The sequence below is a fragment of the Rhinatrema bivittatum genome, chromosome 2 (assembly GCF_901001135.1).
Source record: "Rhinatrema bivittatum chromosome 2, aRhiBiv1.1, whole genome shotgun sequence".
NCBI classification, from domain to species: domain Eukaryota; kingdom Metazoa; phylum Chordata; class Amphibia; order Gymnophiona; family Rhinatrematidae; genus Rhinatrema; species Rhinatrema bivittatum.
The window spans coordinates 120,822,543-120,842,178 of record NC_042616.1 but is presented as its reverse complement, the minus strand read 5'-3'; the positions used below and the strand labels follow the sequence as shown (position 1 = coordinate 120,842,178).

The window sequence follows — 19,636 nt, the reverse complement described above, 5'->3', positions numbered from 1 at the left end:
TCAAGTTTACTCCTTATTGTCCAAGTTCGCCTCATGAACATGATGCTACAACTTACTGTTTACTGAGATGTGTAATTTTTCAAGTTTAGTTTATTTAAAGTTGGGTCCTTTTGTCCATCCTTCTGCTTCAGACTAGAATTGTTAGGCTGCTATATCTATTGCTCTCTGACAATATTTCTATTACCATGTATAACACTTCGCCCTTGGGTGAATTTCTTATTCAAAAAAGGTGGGCAATGAAGCCAAATACATAAATAGAATCTGAGGTGACTTATGTATTGCTGGCATAGTTCACTTTACAGTTATAAAGCAAACTGCATCACTCCTGATCTTCTAGCAGGGGGGGGCAGAATATAAATGTGTGTTTTCTACTGCCTCCAACAACCATAGGGTTATCATAACTTCCAAAATGCAAGATCTTAAAATAGATAAAATATTTTGGCAAGATAATCAAACCAGTGCTGTAAATGGACAGCAGGCAGAATTTGCACAGAGTAGTACAAACAGATACTTTTCGAAAATATATTTGTTACTAGACAGACAATGGAAGAAGGAAATAAAGAGTGGCAAAAGAATATTAGTTGCTTTATATAAAGGTTTTGATTACTTCAGCATACACTCCCTTCTCTGAAGTTGAAGAAATTATTTGATTGAGTTGCTGATTGTTCTCATGATTTCATGCTGCAAAAATAAGCCAAACTGATGCAAACTTGACTTTAGGTATTAAAGATTTCAAAGGCCCTTTCTACAATAAGAATGTTAATCAGGTGTCCTGATTGAAGAGCAAAACCTTAACACCACTGCCTCTCAACCTGCAACTTCTGTCTAATAATGCTTTTAAAGAACTATTGGAGTTTGTAGTCTGAGACCAGCCTTCTTATCAGTTCTGAAGTGTCTATTTTAGAAAGTCCTTCAAAATCTTGTGAATTTTATTTTTCACAATGCCTAACTTTCAAAGACGATTACTGAAGACTTTATTCATTCTGCTATTACAATAAGCCTAATTTGTTTCCATTGAGATACTTAGCCACAAATGTTTATGGGGGTCAGCCAAAAATAATCGAAATTCTGCCCCACTGCCTATATCTGAAAAGTACTGAATATGAAAAAAAGCAAATGTTGCTTACCTGTAACAGGTGTTCTCACAGGACAGCAGGATATTAATCCTCACTTATGGGTGACATCACAGGATGGAGCCCTATATGGAAAACATTTCTGTCAAAGTTTCTACAAAGCTTTGACTGACACTGGCACACTGAGTGCACTGAGCATGCTCAGCCTGCAATTATCCCTGTGACCACAGGTGTCTCCCTCAGTCTTGTCTTATAGCAAAAAGCACAAGCGAAACTAAAATAAAAGTAAAAACGTATACAGACCCAACTCCGCGGGGTGGCGGGTGGGTTTCGTGAGGACTAACATCCTGCTGTCCTGTGAGAACCCCTGTTACAGGTAAGCAACACTTGCTTTCTCACAGGACAAGCAGGATGGTAGTCCTCACATATGGGCGAGTACCACCGAGCTGAAGATGCCCGAGAGTGCATCAAATGCACCCAAGATGCGCAAAAGGCGCAATGACAGGGGTGGAATTTGGAACGGAGGACATCCTGAAACCATTAATGGGTTGGTGGAAGGATGTTTGGTAGTTAAACTGAAAAGAATAGGAGTAGACGGACTGGCCAAACATGGAGCATGCTGGCTAGTCATATCTAAGCAATAATGGCTGCGAAGGTATGGAGAGAGCTCCAGGTCGCAGCCTGATAAATATGTACAAGCAGCACCGGCTGAAGGTGAGCTATTGAGGCTGGTACGGCCCTAACAGAGTGTGGTTACACACAGTGTTGTAGTGAAATGCCTGCTTGTTGTTAGGAAAAAGAGATACAGACCGTCAATTAGGAGGAATAGGTCTGTTTGCCCAGCTTGGCTCTTGCCACAGAAGGAAAGAGTTATGTGGAATTCCTATGGAGTGTAGTGCAGTCTAGATAGAATGCAAGTGCACTATTACAGTCCAAGGGGTGGAAAAACCCTCTCACTTTGGTGAGAGAGAGGTGTTGGGAAAGTGGGCAGAGTATATTCTGAGTAAGGTGAGATGTAACATCTACCTTATTTATTTATTTATTATTTCTTTTTAACTTTTCTATACCGAAGTTCCTGAATAAAATACATATCACATCGGTTTACAATGTAACTGCAACATTCGCTCGGGAGCGATACAATGAACAATCAGGGGAATCAATTAACAGGGAAGAGGGGGACATCCATCTATACATTTAACAGCAAATATAAACTAGAACCAACTGTGCTGAGAACTGAATAAACCGGGGGAGGACCGAACTGCTAAATTGCAAGGGAGATGCAGTGAGCGGGGAAGGATATGAAGTGGAAAACATAAAACCACTCGGTCATGGAGGAACGCAGGGTCGGGTGAGTATGTAACAAGGTGTGTAACTCACTGACCCTGTTGGTAGAAGTGATGTCTATGAGAGAAAGAGTTCCCATGGCAGACTGGAGGAATGGAAAGGCTCGAACGGAGAACGTATAAGTCTTGAAGCACGAATTACATGTCCCAATCCGTGACTAGTGAAAACAGAGGCGGCTTGATCAGTGGATAATCAATGGTAAGCTGACTCACAAGGGGTTGACCGTTAAACGGGTATCCCCTCTCCAAAGTGGAATGCCAATTGGAACCGAGGTGTACCCATTTGAAGGATGTCTGGGGAGCAGAATCCGAGGGAGTAAGAAAAAAGAGTGGTGAGGAAAAAAGAAAAAGGGTAAAACCCTTTTGTAAGCGTCATGTGGTAAATCATGTCATTTTGAATGGTAGGATTTGGGTGTGGAAGGGTTTTTGTGACGTTACCAGTACCCGAGAACATCAGTGAGTCTATGATCTGAGACTGACTGGTGAGAAGGTGAATTGGTTACTGGTGTGATAGACTGAGAATTATGGGAAGCCTACTGGTCTCTGCCAAGACGTGGGTCTGAGGAACAGTGAACCCCGTCCCGTTTCAGCATTAGAAGAGTGCTGGCTATGAGAGGCAGCGGAAGAGACACATATAATAGGGCCTTGATGGAACAAAGGCGCCTACTGGAATGCATTGGAAACATGCGTAGGGTGGAGAATCCGTGCACCGTATGGTTCGATGCGGATGCAGACGGCAAGTTAGGTTGACCTCAGCGCTAGAAGATTTCTCTCGCTACACATGTAGTCCTGTTGCTGACAATGGGAAGATGTCCTGATGCAATCCCAAATAAATGGTAGAGAGGTTCTGTTGGTATGTTGTCTGACATAGCTGGCAATATGTGGCACTAATACGGTTCTTGGAAGACAGGCGACCTAGAGCCTTTCGAACCATGTGGCCCGAATTAGAGAACAGATCTCAATGGGAATGCCGCTGAAACGGGATTAGACTACTTACCATCCAACATGGATCGCCAAAGGACGAGCCGGTGAAGATTGATGGCTCCGTGGATTTCAGGAGTCATCGAGGGGTAGTCTGTCAGACATAACATCCGTCTCAACTCTGAAACCTGGTATGGAAGCGCAGGTATAGAGGAGACAGGCTGAGCGTGGCTGGCGCTACCACAGTAATTTGTGGAGGGCCACAATCCCGCACCGATGTCGGTGGGGCACGCCTCGGGTACAGGGGAGCCATTATGACTTGTGAACCCGGCCCTTGTTGCAGTGGCTCGATGTGTCGTGACGCCAGTCCAGAATTCTTCGGAACTCGTTCCGGTGTTTCTGGAGCACCAAGGACTGCCAGCACTGTGTGGAACAGTGGCGATGGCAGTGATGATGTTGCTCAGCCCGGGCATTCTCCAGCACTGAGAAGGATAGCACCGATGTGCTGGATGGCATCGGTGGCGGACGGTCACCGTGCCGGTGACAATGAGCGCAATTGGTGCTCGGCCCGGTCTTTCCCCAGCGCCGAGGTGGATGCCCTCACTGTCTTGGATGGCGAATGTTGACGGACTGTCAGCATGCCTGCACTGCTCCTGGCACTATGTAGTGTCGTAGGCTAATACGGGGCTTTAATAAGAACCCAAAGCATGGAGCACTATGTTTAGGTGAGCGCATTACGTGGAGGTGCTGTCGGTATTGACGGTGTCGATGGCTGCCGAATCGGCCTCGAGGGCATCGTCATAATATATATATGAAAAATGTCTATGATCCGGGCAGAGCAAGGATAACAGTGACGAAAGAACTGACAGCATCGGCGTAGGTATCTATGGAAACAATGAGGCATCGAGAATCGAAAAACATCGTTGGCATCGGAAAAATGATGCCAGCATTGATGGAATCAATGACCACATCGATAGGAACGTTGAAGACATCAATGGAAATGACGTGAGCGTCGATGGCATCGATGGGATTGACTTGGACACCAATGGCATCAATGGCATTGATGGTACCAGCATGGGCACCGATGGCACCGACCTGGACACCGATGCCACCGATGGAATCGACCTGGGCACAGATGCCATTGATGGAATCGACAATGGCATCGGTGGAAGTGTCAAAGGCATCGATGACATCGATAAAATAAACGATGGCATCAATAAAAATGACCCTGGCATCGATAAAAGTGTCCTGGGCGACGATGGCATCGACCTGGGTAGCGATGGCACAGACGACACAAGGGTGTGCATCGATGGCATCTATCCGAGCAATGATGGTGTTATGAATCGGCTCCTGAGGAAGGGAGGAGTTGGCAATCTGTTATGCTTTGGCTCCTGTGGAGGGAGGAGTTAGCAATCTGATATGCTCAGCTCCTGTAGAGGGCATAAGTAAACAATCTGTTAGGGTTTAGACTGCGGAGTAGCAATCTGTTATGAATCTGTTGCTGAAGACTCCTGATGGAGAAGGAGCAGCAATATGTTACCAGCAGAGTGCTTGGAGAGGGCACTCAGCTGTAGAAGAATGTAGATAGGTGGATCCTTGGGCCGATGGCAAATGACTGCACCCCCAGGAGGATATCCTGAGAGGGACCACCGGCTAGGCTTGAGTACAGAGACAGACACAGATAATTCTTTTATTAGACAGGTTAGTAGAACCACCAGAGGTGGCAGTAGTGAGCTGATATGCCCGGCAGGGTGAAGTCCCTCAGGTACTGGAACAGTGATCCCAGGATTGCTGAGCTGTAGAGAAACTATAGATAGTGAGTAGACAGGGTATGCTGTGTTCATAGCCAGAACTGGATGACAAAACTCACATAAGGTCTTAAGGAAGCTCAGTAGCTGGAAAGGGTTAGGCCCTCGAGGAGCGAGTACCTGGTTCCAGGGAAAGCTCTGAGAGAGCAATGGTAACTCACAAATGTCTGTATCTGCGATAGCTTCCAGGCAGTACAGAATCTTCAGAGTGTCCAGGAACATGGGCCCTCGAGGAGCGAGTACCGGTTCCTAGCTGCAATCTGAAATAAAGAGCGAGGCCCCCGAAGAGCAGGTACCCCTGGTAAGTCCGAGGAGGCAGAGTAGCTTGGGAGTAAAGCCGAAGCAATCCCCCTTGCTAACTCAATTCATTAGCGAATACTGAGACCTTTTATATTGGAAGTGGATGACGTCATCTCAGGGGGACGCCCCCGAGGTTCGCACCCTTGCTGGTACATCAATCAGAGCGCGCGCACACCCTACGTCATCAGGAACATGGCGGATCTGCAGCATCGTGCCAGTCCGGGGACGCCGGAGGAAGACGGCAAGAAGACGCTGCAGCAGCTAACCGTCCATCAGACCCGGAGGGAGTCGCCACAGAGGTAAAGAGGGCAGAGTGAGGGCGTCGAGTAGTGACGGACGCAACAGATGGCATCGATGAAACCCAGGGAAAAATCAGTTCCATGGATGAAAAACATGGATGGCACCGATAGAATCGATGCAGGGAACGATGGCATCAATGTACCACAGGGGAGGGGTACCGATGGCATCGAAGAATGCAGGACGGTCCGGAAGGGGGTACCAACGGTAGTGATGAGGGCATTACTGAGTGAGGGTACCGAGGCCCTGGCAGCAACGGAAACCGTGGAAGTCCCTGTCCCACTCGCACTAATAACCAGGCAGAGTGTCACAGAGGGACACTCGCAGGCTATGTGTCGCTAACTATGAAACATAGGGAGAGGGAATGTCTCAGTCGGTTGGCAGGCCAGGGAGGTGACAGGAACAGACCGAAAAACAGGGCATAGTACTCACCGAGCGTCGAATAAATGTACGCGAAGGGAGACCCGTGCAGGGGAAAAGTGTTTGTGAAGTAATAGTTCAAGTGTTACAGTGAAGAAAAAGTGTTAGAATTTCTCACAGAACTCCTAACCGCTATGCTTACTGCAGAGCAGAAAAAAGAAGACTGAGGGAGACACCTGTGGTCACAGGGATAATTGCAGGATGAGCATGCTTAGTGCACTCAGTGTACCAGTGTCAGTCAAAGCTTTATAGAAACTTTGACAGAAAAGTTTTCCATACAGGACTCCATCCTGTGATGTCACCCATATGTGAGGACTACCATCCTGCTTGTCCTGTCAGAAATATATATATTTAGGTCCAAAATATTCAAAAGAGTGGATCAAAACGTACAAAATGAATTATTTCCTAAATTTATGTCTTGTATATCATGCTATAAATAGCAACATTGAAGATTAAAGATCTAAACCATTCATAACCTGCTCATGCTCCTCTTTGTGGCAGAATACATTGGTGAGAAAGACTAGACATTAAAGGCAAGTCAGTTCACACAGACAAAAGTTCATACGGAGGACAGCAAGGTGACATCTCTGTATGGAAGTACTTTTCGGAAGCAGACCACTGCACCAACAACCTTATGATCAGGATAATTAAAGAAAACTTTAAAATCAATCCAGGCACATAAGACTTCTAAAGTTAAAATGATCAGAGACTTCCGAACTGACAAGAAAGGACCCAAAGATCTCCATCTCTGATCTCATTATGAGCCATAAAATAATACTGTCTGTCACCTTCTAATCAACCATCAAACCCTCCTCGCCTCTACCACCCCCTCTTTCACACTATCATTGAAATGCCTTTTATGATTCATTTATATTTTCTGGTAATTGATCTGGGAAAGAGAGGGCCAGCTCTTGAAAGTCAGTCAAGAAATGTATTGTTAAGTCCAATAAAAAGGTATCACCTTATATATTATTTATTTATTAACCTTTATTTCCATATATAGCAGCCAGGAGGGAAGACAACTAAGATTAGTTTATGGACACAACAATCTTTGCAATCTTCATTCACTGCCTGAATAATCTTAATTTAACAAAAAGATTTAAGCAAAAATGTAACAAGTCTGTGAATATTCTGACTAAAGTAACTACCTTAGGGTCCTATTTACTTAGCATTTTTCCCATAGACACAAAATAGGAGGACTCCTTTACAGGTCGATCCAGTAAGGCCGCGGTAAAAACAGTGAGGTAGTGTCAGGCGCACCCTTCCTCCCCGCACGCACAGTTCTCTTCACTAACTCCCCAATACTCTCCTCTAATCGCATGCAAATGCATGCCGCGGCTGTGAAGCGTTAGGGAAGGGTTATGCCCGCGCAACCCATTTTACTGTATAGGCGCTGTAACAGCGCCTATACAGTAACCTGGGTGCGCTGGTACCTGTCATTTCAAATGACATTTGAAATGACAGGCACCAGGAAGTGTAAAAAAGTTTAAAAAGTGTAAAAAACAAAAAACCTGTGTGTTATATAAAAAAATAAAACAATTTTAAATACCTGTCGGAGGGCCGTGGGTCCAGGCGGCCGGTGGGCGGCGGGCAGCCATCAGCGGCATCCGGTAGTCCCTTCTCCCTTCCTCCCTCCCTCCCCTGCCTGGATGAGCGCCAAAATCGCACGGGCGGGGCGGCAGCGGGGGGGCGGCAGCAGGATCCGGGAGCGGCGGGTAGGCAGCAGCAGGGTCCGGGGGGGCAGCGGCAGCGGGGTCTGGGGGTGGCAGCGAGATCCGGGGAGCCAGCAGCGGCAGCATGTTCGATCGGGCAGGCAGGTAGGTGGCAAAGTAAAGATGGCTGCCTGCACGGGAAAATCGTGCAATTGGCCGCTGAAGACGTGACGTCACACACCCGTGACGCCAAACGTCGTGACGTCACGTCTTCAGCGGCCAATTGCACGATTTTCCCGTGCAGGCGGCCATCTTTACTTTGCCACCTACCTGCCTGCCCGATCGAACATGCTGCCGCTGCTGGCTCCCCGGATCTCGCTGCCACCCCCGGACCCCGCTGCTGCCTACCCACCGCTCCTGGATCCTGCTGCCGCCCCCCCGCTGCCGCCCCCCCCCGCTGCCGACCCGCCCGTGCAATTTTGGCGCTCATCCAGGCAGGGGAGGGAGGGAGGAAGGGAGAAGGGACTACCGGATGCCGCTGATGGCTGCCCGCCGCCCACCGGCCGCCTGGACCCACGGCCCTCCGACAGGTATTTAAAATTGTTTTATTTTTTTATATAACACACAGGTTTTTTGTTTTTTACACTTTTTACACTTACCATAGCAGGCCCGAGCCTTGCTACTTTTTCGTTTGTTTTTTTTTGCCCTGGTCCCGTCCGGTCTCCTGCAGCCCCGTCCGGTCCAGACGGGGCTGCAGGAGACCGGACGGGACCAGGGCGGGTAAGCAATGTTTTTACCCTACACTACACTACACTAACTCCTACTAGGGGGAGGCGGTAAACTAGCAGGTTAAGGCCGCGGCAGAACAGCGGGTTACGGAGGAGATAATATCAGCGCCCGTTACAGTATCGCAGGGGAATAGCTAATTCCTTCATTATACAGCTTTTTCGTTCATTTACATGCCGGGTGCGGAAAGGGTTATGCGTCTGTTTTCAGAAGCGATACGGACGCGTGAAACTGGAGACGTATCGCCGAATTGCCTTGCGCGCCCGAATTGTGCGCTACGAGCACGTTACAGACGGGCAATCCTCGAGCGGACGATACTGGATCGACCTGTTAGTAACTAGACCCCTTAGTGATTTAGAAAACTCCAGGTATTAAGCAATAAGGCATGGCCAACAATGCAGGACACCTTCACTTCTTTGTGCTTTGGGAATGTACAGAAAAAATGTTTTGCCTGCAAGACCTTAATTAAAGAGTTAGTTCCTACAATCACAATGTAAGAACTTTGTTCACACACAAGCAGAGACAGCCTAAGACTAAGAAAGTACTACAAAAAGCAAACAATTCGTTTCAAAATACTGTAGCACAGGATGCATTAGTGAAGAGTGATTACATTATTAAGGGTGCACTAGCCTCTAGTGACATATTTCTATAATCGCTCAACATTTCCATAAGCAGGATGTCAGCGAACACAATAAATATCAACCCACTTATGTTTCAGCCAATACTGCTCATTCACAAGGTATACTTGATTAAAGCCCCAAATTAAAATATGCAACATTTACTAAAGTATGTAATAAAAATAGGAGCTAGGGGCATGACAAAACATCTGCCAAGGACAAACATTGTCTGGAGTACAAACATCTGAATTTTCATGTCCAGAGTCCAACGCCCACTTCCTTAATTATTGTATATTGTTTAAATAAAAAAGTACCATATTTTCAAGACAACAGACTCAGGCCACACAGCTGTGCACTACAAAGCAGATGACAAAGCCAATCTCCTGTGTGAAGGAATTGCCAAGGATTGGATGTGCAGGCTAAGGCTACATACTCAATCCCAGGGAAATGAGGAAAAGCAGCTGCCTCCCTAGCATCCCTCCACCTCTCGAAGCATCCCTCCACCTCTCCTAGCCAACGAAGTTAACATGGCACCTGTGCATGCTGTCTCAGGTGGGGGTGTAGAAAATGAAAAAAAAAGATGGCAGGCTATAAAAGAAGAATTAAAAGAAAAATGGACAGCTATCAGATCCTTTTAATAGGCTGCCCTTACGACCTGCCAAGTGAAAAAGTCCGCCTGGCTAGACACTAGTAAAAAAAAAAAGTATCGCTTGCTTGTTAACTGGTATTGTGATGTCAGCCCATCTGCCACGTTCTATAAACTGGAGGACAAACAATGTAGATGGCTCCTGCTACTGCATACTAGTTTAAAAGTGTGCATCTGATCAGCAGGAATTTTGTGCCACTTTATAGATAAATCTTGCAAAAAGTATTATGTCAAAAGGTTTGGGCAACTTGTAAACTGCCTCAAATCAACATTGTACCATGTCATTTTAAAAAAATTACTACGGATTTCAAGTGTTTTAAAGCCTCAATAATCCTAAGTAAACTAATGCCAAAATTAGGCTACAGCCACAGCATTTAGTCCTCTAATCATCAGCCATGCTAACTACGGCAAGTTCCATGCACACACTCAGAAAGAAATGTGTGCATTCATTGAAAGAAAAAAGATCATCGTGTACACTTTGATCCCACATGTTCATATATTGGCTACTATCATTACATAATATCATAACATCCGTGGTGTTTGTTTTTCCCATAAGCCAGCTTTAGCATTCACATTATTCTCTTTGATATATTCAACTCACTTGGCTTCACAATTTTTGCAATGCATGTTTGTCCTATTCCATCAAATATTTTCAATAGTACTTCCTGCTTTCATTAAGGTTTATTCCAAAGTGAAGACACATCCAGCATGGTCTACAAAAACAATTTTCAGACAAACAAGGGCTCGATGTCCCATGCCTGACACCATTACTGAATGAATCAACATTACTGTTCTTAATGAATAAATCTGGATGGATATAAACTCACCAGGATATCAAATGGCTTTTAGTGTTGTCTGCGGAAAAGCATTACAGCACTATATCTAATATTTTCTGTCCAAATACACATTGACCTAGCTAGTAGACAGTCACAAACTATATTCATCATGCTGATCACTTGGATTCAGGAATTTATCGCAAACCACAAAATGTTCAACTCATGATGAACAGCACTGAATTTGTAATGACATGAGCCAAAATATAATCTGTTTTCATAATTCCTATAAATTCATTTACAGAGTGACTGTATCACTATAATTTCATTGGATGCCGTGGCTGATTTTCTAAAATTTGATTTTCAAAATCAAATTTTCATATCAGTCTACTCAGCAATTACATAATTACAAAAAAAAAAAACCACACAGGGAAATATATGGAATATCTTGGTGGACATTACAAATACTATTTTTCCATGCTGAATTCTAAACATGTTCTCATACCCCTTGAGGAAGGGGGAAGCCTGGAGATGGGGGGGATTGTGGTAATCTGAACTATTTTGTTATGGCTTGTGACGAGGGTCACTACACTAGACTGGGTAGGAAGAATAAAGCCAGGAACAAATGGAAGGTTAAGGGTGGGACCTCCCCAGAGCCAATCAGCTGGCAGAGGAGGAGGAGTTACAGAGTATAAAAGAGACTCCCTAACACAGCAGTGTCAGTCTCCTACTGGGGACTGAAGGAGAAGGACCATGCTACCCACTGCTCTGCAAGACTGGAACTTTGGTGCTCCTGCTTAGATGGAAGATGGATGACTGGTGTGACTTCCAGGAAGGTGAGCCGGGAGATACAGGCTGTTTGACTGTCCGGATGTACAGAATTAAAAAGGATCTTGTTTGAGAGACTGTACCTTTGGGGAAGAGTTGATATCCCAGAAGTACAGAGGGAGGTGGCAGTTAGGCCCATGGGGACAGACTTTGGACTCTCAGATGAACTTCTGAAGCCAGCCTTTGGAAATTGAGTCACTGGCTCAGTGGGGAGGGCTTCAGTCTTCCATCCAGGCTGGGAGGGTTCAAACCCTGCCTGCGGAGTTGTGAGGATAAACTACAAAGAACTTCTATTTGAGTTTTCAAGGGATTAGGAAAGCTCGTTCAGGGATTGGACCCTGGAACTGGTGCAATTGCTGGTGTACGGACTGGTGAAAGCGTCACATGGCTCTTATTTCCTCTAGAGCATCCTATCATTCCTCACATCCTCCAGTCCACCTCAGATACTTTCAAAGCAACACCTCTTTGAGGGCCAGAGGCACAACAAGTGTGAAAGGCAGACAGAAGTAAGCCTGAGAACCCTTAGGCCATCATCTTATTTCATACTACAGAAGCTAGTTTTATTTTACTGACTTATTTCAGTAAACTTTACCCTACTTGTGATAACATTTATTTTGAGGTAAGTAGGAGGAGCTACAATTTGAAAGCAAATATTGCTTAATTTGAACCTCCCAAATGAAGACAGCAATAAGGCTTTGTTTTTAGGAACATCTTCAATGTCCTGATTAATGTCCTGCAGTCTAACTGCTTAAAAGGAAAAGAGACATAAGTTAGAAGGACAAAAGACAATAAATATAATTAGAATCACAGCAAATATGGTCAGTGTCTACCAGTCAGTCTCCTCAAACATCCTAAGGGAAATCTTGCTTTACATCTTGTTCACAACAACTATGGCGTGGTGATTAAAAGATGGTAAATCTGATATACCTTCCATTTGTGTATATTCCCTCCTGATTTACAATTAGAGACAAAACAAACAAGTAAAGAAGTTTTCAGTCACCTGGGGCTGCACAGAGAGGCTCAGACGTACCTTTCTGTCAGCCACGGTGCAGCCACGGGACGTTCTTTTCTACCTGCCCGCATGTCCTGTCCCTTTCCATCAACTTACCTGAACTTCCCTTGCAATTCAGCAGGACCATTCACTTTCCCTCTTATACGCTCACCAAAAGCATACCATTGCTCTATAAAAAGCAATGGTATACCACACGTAAACCCTCTTCCAAAATTGTCCAGTATACAAAACAGACACTGCATATACTGGTGAGATGGCACATGCAAGCAGACAGCAAAAGGGTCATGGATGGACAGTCAGGGACAGGGACAGGAACAGAACACAAGGCATTCTTTTTTTCTTTTAAAAAACGAATGCCTACAAATGATGGCTATGCTGATGTGTGTGGGTTTTTTGTTTTGGTTTTTTTTTATTTCCCCTTTCTAGCTTTTCAGTTTCCTGCAATAGTGATGCTACAACTTTTGTTTTAGAAAAAAAGCAAAACATTTGTGTTCTTGAGAAAAACACTGCCCTATCAAACTGCGATGTAGGTGACATTTTCAAAAGGAACTGATAGGCACGTCTGCAATATCTGTTAATCCTAGATTAGTGTACATACTTAATATTCATCAAAAGTTTATCTGATTGTGGTGGGGTTATAGGATTGTATTTATGAGAAATGTCTATCAAACGGGATAAGTTTGCATTTCTAGAACTACCACAATCTGGAATTTGGCAGGCTGGGGAACATGAACGGAAAATAGTTGGCTATAAAGTGCATTATCTATGTGTGATAACTAACACCTAAGAATTTCTTAACCTTACCTAGGAAATATTTAATACAGAGAGGTTGGATAAACTGGACATTAGCAAGATATTTCCACAATAATACAGAGGACTTGCATTGTGTGCAATTAGTGATAAAATGAATGCATTTTCAACCAGGACACATATAGCATTATCCTAAGGACTTGGATAATGTGCTATTACTATTAGAAGTCAGTGCATTGTCCAACCTAGTTTGGGTAATGCATGAAACAACTTAGTGGCAGGATAAATTGAACATTAGCAGAATATGTCTACAATTACCCAGGACCCTGGGTAATTGTAGACATATTCTGCTACATATTCTGCAATGATTTTTTATTATGTACAACAACCTGTGTAAAATTAGAGATTTTGTTAACCTTAAGACATTACCAAAAAGCTTTCGAAAGTTCTAAAAAAAATTGAATAAGCTGCCCAGCAACTGTCCATTTGAATTTTATTTTAAAACTATGTACACATACAAAAAATTAAATTTATAGATTAAAAGAAAAGCTGAAGAAAATCACTGCAGTAAAAGAACAGAAATTCTGCAATGATTCATGTTTACTGTATGAATCAGATGTCATCAGTAGATAAGCATCTGCTCATTTGAGTCTGCCTGTTCTGCAGCCACAAATTTTATTTCATCAGTTATCTTGTCCTTTTTCCCTATCACCAAAGTCTCTTTGTTTTAAGCATGCTTGAATTCTGTCACTGATTTGGATCCTACCACCTCTACCGGAAGACTGTTCCAGGTATCAACCATTCTCTCAGTAAAGTGAAGTTAATTATCTGTAACTGGTTCTCCTATGGACCAGGATGTCAGGCCTCACACGTGTGATATCAGCAGGTGCAGCTTGGCACTGAACTGTTGACTTCAAAGTTTCTAGAAGTTTTGAGCATGCCCTACACACCTCCTTACCCTCTCAGGAAGGGCCCCTCAGTCCATGATAAGGCTAAGAATTGGAGAAATCAACTGCAAGGAAGGACAGGTGGGTTTTGTGAGAATTGATATCCTGCTGTCCATCAGAGAACCAACTATGCAGGTAACTTCACTTTCTCCAAGGACCAGCAGGATTGTAGTTCTCACACATGGGGACTGCCAAGCTGCAGGCTGCCTCAAACAAAGGAGAAAAAACAATGCACCAGGCCCAACTTCATGTTATCTTTTTTTTCCTTCTATTTTTTTGGATTTGTGGCATCTGAACCAAAATAACATGCCCTACGAGGGAACGGAGTTAGGTTCTACACTTCAAAGTGACTCCATAGATCAACCTGTTCACATTGGGAATCCCTAGCAAACAAGTGTGAGGTGTGAACATGTAGAGAAAAATCCCAATTCACAGCTTTGCTTCTGATGCAGTCATTGCTCTAGCGCTGTGCGCTTTGACATGCCCCACCAGACCCAGTTACTCCGGGATATGAGAAATAGCACAATTCACTAACCAAAAGAAAGAGAGCTCTTGGCTATGGTCATTCCAGGTTTATTGATACCAAGAAGAAAACCTGAGTGGACTATCTGGGGCTTCAGACCACTCCACATAAAATGCTTCAGATCACTTATTTGAATAATAATGGCAGATCACCTTTACAGACTTACATACGACTAGAAATGTGTATAAAAACAGCTTACTAGGAAAAATCTTAGAACAAGTTAAAAAAAAAGCACTAGGGTATGGAACAGATAGCCCCCTCTTGTCAAACTGACGACAAGAAACAAACAATGACCCTTTAGGTCAGATACTAGACTGAGCAGAGCCCAGAGGCTCAAAAGACATTTTAATAAAAGGGTGAGCGCAATGTTGAGATCCCACAACAGAGCAATGAGCTTTGCCTGAAGTCTGCCCCATATCAAGCATACAACTAAGGATGTATAGAGATCAATTTACCTTCAATATGGTGGTGGAAGCACCAATTTCATCATGATGAAATGTATCCACATCAGTTATCCAACCAACTTGGAGAAATGCAAATGTCATGTAAAAACAGGAGAAAGGGTTCTAGGACCTTTCCCTGAAGCCTACTGCAATACTTTGTCCTTCCTCTCCATAGACTTCCCTCCTGAATACCATACGAATAGGAAGAGCATTACCAAACAGATCCTGGGCAGCGGGGCTACCTTTCCAGCATCTAGGTTAAGAAAGCCTAAACCAAATGCTGGGATAGAGCACTAGCCCCTAATCTGTACAGATCAACATTGGAGAATTCCCCAATCAGACAGAATCCCTCATGATCGTTTCCCCACGGAACCTCAAGGGAATCTGTCGCAGCCAATAGGGAGCTATGAGGAACATAATTGCCTAGATTCTTCCAAGTTTACATCGGACCTCATAAACCTCACAAATTTGAAGAGAAATTTATCGAAGACCCAGAATCAAGCCTAGGATGTAGGTATCTGGGTTAAGTTGCCACGATCCCCTATGCTGAACAGAAGTTCAGGAACAACTTTGTTAAAGGAGATAGAAACACAGGTATCACAAGTATGTTGCACCTGTGGAATATCTTGATTTTATCCTGACAAAAAGACCATTGAGGGTTCCTAGACCTGAGCTCAGTCTCACCATCAAGACAGAGTCCTCATCTGCTTAGCATTGGGCTTTGAGCCCTACTATAAAAAAAAAAAGGCCCTGTTTTGTTTTTTTTTAACAGAACAGCCTCCTGTTACATTTATTTAATTTATTTAATTTATTTTGATTTATATTCCACTTTTCACTCTTTTTTCAGCGCTTCAAAGTGGATTACATTCAGGTACTGTAGATACTGTAGACACTATAGACATGAGGTACAATTAAGTTTTGTTTGGATAAGGATCAATTTGTCAGTCAATTGCACCCTCAAGACTATTTTCCTTCACTCAAGATAGTCAATGAATGAATCCAAGAACCTGGATACACAGCCGTCTAGGCAAGTTCCCCAATCTAAGGTTGGGCGCAACCATAATCAGGACAATTTGTTCAAGACAATTTTGGAATGAATTAGCCAACAGGACAGAGTTACTCATGGATGAGCACTGTGAATGTTGCTCAAAATGATGTTGGAACCAACATCATTTTAGGGGTCAATGTACTCCTCAACTAATGATCCAGCAGAGAAGAAGCACATGCATTCAATCTTATAAGAGCTAACCTGACCTGTCTTGAATGGATGTAAGGTGACATATATATTATCCACAGCAGACATACAATATATGAATCCTATTATTCGAGAAAATTTCTCTTTCCTCCCAAACCATATCTAGTAGAGGTTCCGTCCATCCTTTCGGGCAAAGACCTATGCTGGATTCAGTAAAAAGCATGAGGAAACCTGGTATCAACATCCAGATGCTTCTTATTTCCATGCTACCTTTGAAGTTTTGCCTAGGAGCAGTCACTCATCTCGATGGAAGAAATTTGTACCATTAATTCATGCAGTTGCACATGTACTCATGCCCACTTTCAAGTTATAGGAGTAGACACAGTGGATCTAAATTGTAATTGCTACAGCACAGAAGAGCAAAAAGCAAAGAAAGCCATGGCAACTGAGCTCTAAATAGTTATATATAATCATACAAAATCAGCTTTGCTTCCAAGACATTTATAAAAAGGTGTAGTAAAAGTAGCCATAAAGCAGAAACATTTCCCTAGACTGGCAGAAAGAAGTTCCACAAGTTATATGTAATCAGGCCTCATTTAAGAAGTAGGAAAAATTGGAGGGCATTAGCAGGAGAGGCTTGCATTAATATACAGTTTTATTGGTTCAAAGTACTTTACAAACAAATTGAATAATGCTCTCATGGTTACTATCATGCCAAGAAGTTAATGGAAACAATATATACAACAGGATGGGACAAGAAAAGTTAAAAACTGAAATGGTCTAGTATTCTCTGTCTAATAAACTGATATTAAATGGGCATTTCAGGTTCCAAGGGAAATTATTCAAGAAGAAACAGTGCCAGCTAGAAGCGAGTGCCTTGTTTATTTTGTTTTTTGCCCCTCTAGAGACAGAGTTCAATTATCAAGAATGTCTTCCCTTCTAAGCCTAAGAGAATTCATCCCCACAGTTTTCTATTATAACCTACTAAAGCTTTGATTCCTAAATGAACTAAAATTGTTGAACTTAACTCTGCAGTGATATGTCCACACCACAAAAGTATCCACAGTCACCATAATATGAAGTGTGGTGTTATACAAAACATAACTTTCTACTGGATTGCTTACTGATCATTAACCTCAGTAAGGACGATGGGCTCTAGGAAAGTGTGTTCAAACTTATCTCCCAAATATTGAATGTTCAATGCTAAATTCAGTTTCTGCCACATTTTAAAAACTGCAAATGGGTCACTCAATACAGGGCAAGACTGTCAAGAGCACTAAAAATTCTATAACTCAATACCAAAGGACAATAAAGTTTAGCCAAATTGTTAGCAGCATCTATCTATACGTGAACCACACAAATGCACCAAAGTCTCATGCATAATGGGTTAGATTTTAGTAAATGGATTGAAAACAGACTAATGGAGATGTGTATATAACGTCATTAATCTATAAAATGTGTGTCCAGGTAGGCTATATAAAGATATACATTATTTATTTATTTTAAAAGGCTTTTATTCTGCCTGTAATGAGACGTACCTGCTCTTGCCTCTCCAGCCACTTATCCACCATGGGGTGTGTAGCACTTAATGATGAGCGCGCATTCTCTCTCTGAAACTGAGCAGACCAGCCACTAGTGTCACGGGGTAGGCTTCTGTAGTTGTCGTCCTTCTGTTTTAAAATGAAAATTTAACACAAACTTCAATTTTCTACTTTTTTTTTTTTTTATTTTAACAGGAAAAAAAAAAACAGGGCAAATTCAAAGAGAAGCACAGGTCCCACAAAATATCATCGTTGCCTTTTTTTAACTATGATTTACAACTTTTGCTGGTTTTATTTTTAAACTGGCTTTAACTTTTCTTCCTAATACATTTTACGATCTAGATTTATGAGCATTTTGGAATAAAGGCTGTACACCTCCCAAGTACTACTGTCAATTGTTATATTAATCCAAACAATTCCCAAAACTAGGAACGATGTTCTCTACAATACTCAGCAGCACCCTGCTTGTTGAGGTTAAGGTCAAGGCTGTTCCATCCAGATTCTCGGAAGCCTGATAAAGCCTTATGGTTGATGTTTGAGTCCTAGTCATGTCCACTCCATGAAGGCTACCCTAGCCTTTTTGAAGCCCTGATGCAGTCATATTGCCACTCTCTGCACTTTAGCTGGTATTCTTCCTTATTTGGCCCTTTAAAGTTCCAAATGATTGCGCAAACACTCAAGCCCCTTCCCCAGGTCCACTGCCAGGCCAAGCACCACCCCAGGCCATTTGGGGGGGGGTCAAAGCTGGCCACAGGAGAGATTGATGACATGCCCCCTTGGATGGTGCAGCCATGCTCCAGAGAGTTTGTTCCACTAGATCAGAGGTATGGGGCAGTGAGTGCCACCCTCTGACAAGCTGCATTGGCATCCTGGACAGTTGTCTCACCCAGCTCTACTGACAGCCTTGGTCTTCCCTCATTTCTTCTTCCTGTTACCTACCACCAACATGTACCACTGCGCTCTGTCTGTACCAAGCATTTTAAAATTCTGGCACAGCTTTCTTTGCCACTACCTCTGCTGGTAGGCTATTACAGGCATCTACCAACCTCATTGTTTCCTCTAAACTTTCCTCTCTGCAATTTCAGGTCATGGACCCATCATCCTTGAATTTCCTTTTCTATGGAAATTTCATCTACCTGCACTTTACCGAAGCTTGTCATATATTTGATTATTTTGATTATATGCCCCTCCCCCTTTCTCATTCTTCCAGCACATACATTTTAAGTGTTTTACACCTATCTTTATAAAAGTTTGCATTGCTGACCTTGTATTATTTTATTAAACATTCTGAACCATTTCTATCCCCTCAAATGTCTTCTAAAAACATGGCCTCCAAAACTGAACACAGAGCTCAAGGTGAGATCTCACTAGTAATTTATACAAGGGCAATATTATCTCCTTTTTCCTGCTGATACATCTACCTATGCAACCAAGGAAGCTGTTACTGTTGTCTAGATTAAGGTCAAGGTTGAGAAACCTTTTGTCAAATCATCATAAGAATAATCCAAAAAGTCATAGTTCATGAAGAAGGGACCTATACAGTCTTGAAAGTTCCTGTATAAACATCTCCTCCCCGAGTCATCCTTTTAGTTTGTAATGTATTTATTTAAATTAGTTGCACGCTACAAAAGATCGAGGCAGACAGACAATAAAACACTCATAAAATCTTAAAACAAATTAACTAAATAAAATGCACAGACAAATCATGGGAACTGAACAGAGATGTTAGATTAAAAACATTAAGAATAACAGACTTGAAGG

The 19,636-nt window shown here is 43.1% G+C and overlaps 1 protein-coding gene across 1 annotated transcript in view; it reads right to left on the bottom strand.

Moving 5' to 3' along the window:
- The window catches only part of PARD3 (par-3 family cell polarity regulator), a 1,467,145-nt gene that overhangs the window by 832,327 nt on the left and 615,182 nt on the right, over positions 1-19,636 (bottom strand). Inside the window, 1 exon segment of the mRNA XM_029588581.1 lies at positions 17,873-18,004. Within this exon segment, the coding sequence (XP_029444441.1) occupies positions 17,873-18,004 (132 nt within the window).